Here is a 7744-nt window from a genome sequence, read left to right as displayed (position 1 = left end):
TAGAAATAATCATCTTGTATCAGGAGCCACAGTTCAACCCAAAGCCTGGTTAAGTTGGTTTAAGGAATAAAATTCTGAACATCAACGACAACATATTATGTTTCCATTGAACATTAAAAAATCTTAAATAAAAAGATTTTTAATATGGGAGTTTTCCAAGCTATTTATAAAGTTCGTGTTAATGTGATTTTAAAAATTAAGCCGTTTTTCATTCTAAGAGGGGCTGTTAGTTTTTACAAAGTCACTGTTTAGAAGATTTGACAGCCTGCAGTCAGACCTGCCATTGGGAGAGCTGAGCATTCCACGGCCACTGCAGGACACACGCTCACCTGAGGCTGCTGGGTTCCACACATGGCAGATGCCACACGGGAAAACCAGCCGAGGCCGTGTGTCGGGGATGAGCCTGGAACACTAACGAGGGCATTTCCTACGAACGCAGCTTTCAGTCTTTAAGTGAAAAGGTACGCTCGAAGGTGAACCAGGTTTGGCTCCGTGCGGCACTGCCACCTGCCCGCACTGAGCCCCGCGGCAGTGTCAGAGACCTTTAATGCTAGGACCTCATTTCATTCTGGAGAGCAAGAACAAGAGACTCATCAGTCAAAGGTGAGGTATGTTCAGAAAATTTAATTGAGCCCCTCTTTTCTTTCTCTTGGCAAAAACATCAAACATTTTCATATATTCTGGGTTCCACGGCTCACGCAGGGGCAGTGGGCTTCCCACAGTGTTACATACTGTACCCAACTTTCTATCGAAAGAGCAAACATTTTACAACCTTGCTTTTGATTATTTCCTGAAAAATACATCAAACCTTTCTTACAATAAATGGCAAGTGAAACAAAGTAAGGCTTTCTTTTTCTCCTCTCCCCCTTTTTGGTATTGCGTGCAGGAGGACAAAGGAAGACTCAGTACCCTGATGACCGGGCAGGTGTCTGCCTGTTAAGTTCAGGCCCAGCCTGGGGGCTGCGGATGGGTCCTGAGGACCGCCCAGGCCCCAGAGGTCCTGGCTCACAAGCAAGCACACCCAAGGAGGAACCGAGCTGGGAGCGTGCGGAGCAGCCTGTGAGTCAGGTCACAGCAGTCAGGAAGTGGGCTGCCGGCCCTTCTCGGGGCCGCAGGGTAGCTGGCCTTCACGTGTGGCCAAGGACTAGGGCCAAACATGAGCAGAGGTCTCCCACCTGCTAAGCACGGTACCACCGGTTCACTTCCGCAGGCCTTACAACAGGTGTGTGCAGACTAAATAGAGTGGTGAACACTGGAGGGGGCAACAACAACAACAACAACAAAAACCTCTAATTTCCGTATCAAATTATTGTCATAGAGAATAAAAGCCTCTGTCTGATAAAACTCGATTTCTAGGTCAGATGAAAACACTCCTGCAAGATAATCTTAGTCATATGCACTTATTCATATTTATGTATTCCTTTGCCTAGTGCGAAAATTTCTTTTAGATGCATTATCTGAATAACTGTCATTTTTCAAACCTATAGTTTCATTACCTTAATGGGAAAGACAGCCAAATGTAACCAATTTTGGTTGCAAAAATCTCAGACATTAACCTTCATCTTCTCAAGTGTTAAGAGTACATGATTAAGAGAATCAAAGTTTCTTCTCTTAACAGGAAACTAAACTATTGTCATCAAATGTATCTAGCAAACACAGGGCCCCTCATAAATATAAAATTAAATTCTTCTGAGGAATAGGTTTGTGATTTTAGCTATGTGGCATCTTACATTTATTCCTTGAATTGTGTAGTAAAAAAAAAAAACTATGGTCTTTGTTGCTTTATTTTCAAACACAAGTGATTTCTCCACCATGGCAGCAGGCTCTCGGGGACAGATGGCAGGCTGGGCGATTCAGTGTTTCAGGAAGGGAGGCAGCCACAATGTTACCATGTGCTCTTAGAATCCCTGCAGAAACTCCTGCAGCTGGGTGACGATCTCTGTGTCCACGGTCTCCATGAGGGACTGGAAGCCTTGTTCGCCCAACAGCTCCTGCTGGGCCTTGAGCTTCTCGTAGATGAACTGCTGCAGCGACACTGTGTGGACAGGATCCTTCAGGGCCAGCTGGGGACACAGGGAGAAAGAAAAAAGGGTTAAAAACAATCAAGCATGCCACTTACATTTCTCTGTAACTTCTTAACAGTAACAAACGTGCTCTTGCCTCTCTTTTTATAGACGATAATGAGAATCCCATCGAGGGAAGTTTGTCAAAGGCAATGAATGTCATTTGATGAGTCTAAGCCCAGCTCTCTAAAATCCTCTGAACCTAAGCTGTCTGGGGCAATCCAATTTCTCAAGAGCCGGGACCCATCCATTTATAGCACCAAACCCTGGAACACAGTATCCTAAATGCGCTATCATAGCTGGAGAGCCCTGAAACCCGACCACCCCAGTCAGGAAGAGCAGATAAGCAGGAGTGTGGCCTGACTTGCCCTGGATGGCGATGCTGCTGGTGAAAAAGAAATAAAACCGATTCCTCTTCATTCTTTGGGTATTTGGAAAACACAAAGAATACAAGCAATAAAGTCCAAAATAAGGCATACATTTATAGTACCACAAACATTAAAATATGCAATACTTTTAAAGGGTGTGCATATATATATACACTTAAATCATAAAAGCATAATATATATCAGCAATGCTTAATGTTCATCAAAGTGAAGTTTAAAAATTCCATTGCAACACGGGGGAACTGATTACAAGGAGCTAAATGTGACCTCCTCCCTGGGGGACGCACAACAGAGAAGGGGGTGAAGAGAGACGCCGGATAGGGCAAGATATGACAAAATAATAATCTATAAATTATCAAGGGCTCATGAGAGAGGTGGGAGTGGGGAGAGAGGGGGGAAAAAAGAGGACCTGGTGCAAAGGGCTCAAGTGGAGAGCAAATGCTTTGAAAATGATTAGGGCAAAGAAGGTACAGATGTGCTTTATACAATTGATGTATGTATATGTATGGATTGTGATAAGAGTTGTATGAGCCCCTAGTAAAATGTTACCAAAAAAAAAAAAATTCTCCATCAACTGAAGTCTTGATTTTTTCCTGTTCCAGGCATGACTGCATGATTATGATTCCCTCATTCCTGCCATCAAGTCCATGACGACTCGTGGCGACCCTACAGGACAGGGCAGACGTGGCTCTGTGGGTTTCTGAGACTGTAACTCTTTACGGGAGTAGAAAGCGCCCTCTTTCTCCCAAAACATAATAAAATTAAAATTTCATTAAGATTATACTGAAGAGTCTACCTCTCCGGTGAGTTCCCTGTTACTATGCACAATTTCTCTATTAGATTTCAGATCATTTACTTTGAATATCTATCTCAGAGGCTAAATTATTTAAAGATACAGGTGATTCTATTGACTTCTCATACTTGATCAAGGTAGAAAGAATCCTAAAATGAATAAAGGATACTGAAAACTACTTGAACACAACAGCCCAGGACTACTGTTAGCAAGATGGGTCAGACAGCTGAGTGATGTGCTAACTTCAAGATTTCCCTGGGGTGGTTAGCAAGTTTTTGCCTATGACTGAATACCAATTTTTAAAGTATGAGCGCCTTGTGACGTTGTTGTCATCATTATGCTTAAACGGTTATAAATAAAATAATTAAAAAGCAGCATGCCATTTTCCCACCTACATTTCTCTCCTGCTCAATAAAGAACCTCTGGGCAAGGCTTTGTTTCTAGTCGGGTGAGTTTGGGACCACAGAACATCTTTCCCTTTCCTTAGTGATGATCAGCTGTGCTTGTTCCAGGTAGACGAAGTGGCAGAATCACTTCGACAGTGCAGACAATACAGACAGCCCTTACAATACTGGCTACGGATGGCTATGTGCTCGGAAGGCAGAGATAGAGGCGTTGTGAACTTAAAATATGTGACGATTCCAAGGTTACATTCCCATTTGTCTGCAGGATGCAGAGGATAAAGAACACTAAGAACTGGACACGTGAACGAATATGTCCACGTCAGAAGTTATCATTTTGGAAAAACTGTACAGAAATTGAAGATGAACATTTCAAAATATTCTCTTCAAGCAAGTGTGGAGAGCATTCAGCCCTGGGGCCAAATACAGCTCAGGAATTCACGAATACCAGCTAATGTCACAGGCCTCAACAGAGAGGAGGAACTCCAGCTACCACATCAGGGGTGCGCTATTTAAATGGCTGACCAGGAGGGCCTGCAAATGATGTTATAAAAATCCAAATGGCCCTTGGGTGAAAAAAAGGTTCCTAACCTTGTCTTAAAGCAGCATTCAATATGTTCAAGATTAGTGTAATTACTAACAAATAGATTTTTTACTAAAAACAATGTGAATGTACTTTGCTTAAGTATCGTGCAAATGACTTTTTAAAGGTCTGTAACTAAAACTGTATGTTTCAATGAGTGAAAAGCTGCTGAACTTGCAACTGATGCTCATTAAGTCAAACTACTTAAATGAGACACTGAGAGTACAGTTTAAATGCGTTGTTCCAAATTGCTATAAAAAATTGTCATCCGATAATTATCTTATCGTTATGCTTCAAGTTCCATTACATAATTACAAAGGAAATGTACTGCCATCCTAGAATCCACCAGGATTGTAAAACACAACGGTTTTCTATCAAACAATGGTGGAAACTGACCAATCTTAATGAGATTAAAAGCAATTTTCTCTTTTGGAAGGAAAATTATGGAAGAGAGGAACGAAGACAGATACAGGCTCTCTACCTGCTTACCTTAAAAAGTCTTTTAAAAAAAAAAACAAAGACATTTTTTAGGAAATAATCTATTTGCCATATAGTAGAGTCATTAGATATAGCTATCTATCTTCTTTTCGAGAAATATTATGTGCAATAGATTGAGCAAATGACTCCCTAGAACAGAATCATTACTGTGCTTTCATTAAACAATTTTGAATGTAATAGTGCCAATGAAGCAAGACAAGGTATCAAAATAAAAAGATCCTAGAGGACAGAGTAGAACTGCCCTGTGGGGTTTCGGAGGCTGTCAATCTCTACAAGAGCGGAAATCTTCACCTTTCTCCTGTGGGCCAGCTGGTGAGTTTGAACTGATGACCTTGCCCAACACAACCCACTATAATCACCAGGGCTCAATAGTCCCCCCTCCAGTCCCCAAACTTAAGAGACAATGAGCGTCATTAATAGCCTTTCCAAAAGAACTCCTTACCTTATATAAGGAGTGCACATAATTACACTTGTACGAAAACTGTATATTTACGTGGGTGCCATGAGGTGCGTAGCCTGCTAGCTGCAAGGCTACACAAGGTTTTAATCCACCAGCCACAAGAAGAGGCTGTACCTGCTGCCATAAATATTTTCAGTCTGGGCAACCCTACAAAAGGTCGCTGAATTGGAATTAATATAATAGCACTGGGTTATTAGTTTTTATTTAATACCTACCTGACTTATACTTAAGCTATCTGATTTAATGTAAAAAATATATGGTGAGGAAAAATTCTATCACTGAAGATCACATAACATTTTCTCCACATTACTTCTTACAATTACATGTGAATATATAACTACCTGAATGAAGCCTCTGTCTTTCACACTAATATGCTGTTTGCTGCCAGTCTTTTGTAGATGCCAGGATGAGGAAGTTACTCTGTGTTGCAAGGTTGTCCTTTTAAAATTTTTTTATCATGGATGGGTATGAGACTCTATCAAATGCTTTTCATATTTAAATCTGTTTCTATATTTAGATGATCATGTTTTTCTCTTTATTCTATTAATGTGCATTACAATACTTGATTTGAAAATGCTAAATCAACTTTGCTAACACAACCTTGATTGTTGAAAGTGAAAAAAACTTGAAGCATTTATTGACGAAAATGAAAAACTATATCGTCTTCAGTATGGCTTACAACTCAATGTAAAGAAAAGAAAAATCCTCACACCTGGACTAACAGACAACGCCCAGGAAAAGGAGCAAAGATTGACACTGTTAAGGGTTTAATTTCACAATGTAGAATCCACACTCATGGAAGGAGCAGTCAAGAAAGAAAACACCATCTAGCAGAGGGCACATCTGCCGCAGAGGATACAAGACCTCTTAACTCTGTTAGAGAGCAGAGCTGACTCTTGGAGGACGCGGCTGAATCTGACCCGAGCCATGCTCTTTTCCACAGCCCGAGACATGTGAAAACTGGACCACGAATGAGGAAGACTGCACAAGATCGGGTTCATTTAAATGTTGAGGTTGGTGAAGAATATTCGAAGTACCGTGAACTGCCAGAGTAACAAACAAATCTTATAAGAAGTATAGCCAGAAGTGCAGACAGAGCACCCATATAGGGTTTCCAAGATTGTAAACCTTTATGGAAATAGAGCGCCTCATCCTTCGTCTACAGAGCAGCTAATCAACACCTTACCCACCCATCCATTTTGAGCTAGGTAGTGTTCTATGTCCTTGACTCATTTTAAAACGCTGACTCTGTAGTCCTTCTTCCCTCCCGCCCACTCTGTGCTGTCATGACTTCTGATTAGTTTGCTCTCTTAGTGTTTCTAAAAGGGGGAGAAAAAGAATTCCATCCAGCTAAAATGAAACACTCCAAATTCCTCATTAAAAATAGCATTTCAAATTAAAATAATAAAATCTATTATGAGGCGATGTTTACCTTTCTAAATAGATGAATACTCATCTCACCATTTTTGTGGGTTGGAGGGTGAAGTAATGGGTGTTTCCTTCCATTGAGCAAATGCTATTTACAGAGTCTGTTCAATTAAACCCAGCATTCTGCTTAATATTTTTTCTTCTTCCACAACATAGGCCCAATTCCTGGGTACCACAGTCACAGCAAGATAACAATTCCATGTGATTGATGATATAAACAGCCAACTTTTAATTCACTTTGTCTGTTTTGATATGTGGCAGGCATCCGTTAAAAGTAGCTATCTTGACCTTCTTCTCAAAAAATAATGTGAAATAAATCGGATGAATAATTTGTCTGCCTTCTCCATGCATCAATACATCAAAATTCAGAGAGCTAATATGGCAACTTCAACCACCAAGAATACGCTGGGAGAGGACACTGTGGAAGTAATTCCCAAGTCTTTCAGAGATTAAAAACAAGCAGAAATAAAGATAACAATAAAAACCAGCTGATAAACTCACATAAATATAAGAGAAATAGAACTGTTTAAACTGGAACAAAGCTACTTACTACATGCCGTGTTTGGTATTCTGGTCTAAATACTGGAATTTAGGGTATGTGGCAGTTACATCATCTGTGAACTTGAGGAGGGGTAGAGTATAGCCTGTCAATCAGGTCAAAGCTTGCTGACCTCATTTGGAAGTGCTGCGTAGATAAATAGCTCACTGGAGGCTGAATACATGCTCTCCCTGCTACACATTCCTGTTGACAAGACACATAGAGCTACATTGATGGAGCCAGCGCCCTGGAGCTGGAGAAGCCACACGGAGACCCATGCCAGCGCTGAGAAGCTCACATCACCACTGGATCCACAAGACTCTCTACCCACTGGCCTGTGATCTTCCTGCATTCCGCATCATTGCATGTGTTTCCTGGGTCTAAAAAGGAATTTATAGATTGGTATCAGACATATGGGCTAACATCGGACTTATGGACTTGATCTGGACTGGGCTGGGAAGGTTTCTTAATATACAAATACTCTTAATATAAAGCTTTTTCTTATACACATGTAAGTGCCTATGAATTTGTTTCTCTAGTCAATTCAGACTAACACAGGGCAGTAATGGGACAACTGGTAAAACCAGAAGGGTG

The 7744-nt window shown here is 41.0% G+C and overlaps 1 protein-coding gene across 1 annotated transcript in view; it reads right to left on the bottom strand.

Moving 5' to 3' along the window:
- Positions 1–604: 604 nt before the first annotated feature.
- IPO11 (importin 11) overlaps positions 605–7744 on the bottom strand; it is a 212939-nt gene continuing 205799 nt past the window's right edge. Inside the window, exon 30 of the mRNA XM_075541076.1 lies at positions 605–2063. Coding sequence (XP_075397191.1) covers positions 1899–2063 — 165 coding nt within the window. The 3' untranslated portion in view covers positions 605–1898. The remainder of the gene's footprint in view (positions 2064–7744) is intronic.

The sequence above is a fragment of the Tenrec ecaudatus genome, chromosome 2 (assembly GCF_050624435.1).
Source record: "Tenrec ecaudatus isolate mTenEca1 chromosome 2, mTenEca1.hap1, whole genome shotgun sequence".
In the NCBI taxonomy this organism is placed as follows: domain Eukaryota; kingdom Metazoa; phylum Chordata; class Mammalia; order Afrosoricida; family Tenrecidae; genus Tenrec; species Tenrec ecaudatus.
The sequence above is the reverse complement of the archived record's forward strand: the minus strand, read 5'-3'. Positions and strand labels throughout refer to the sequence as shown.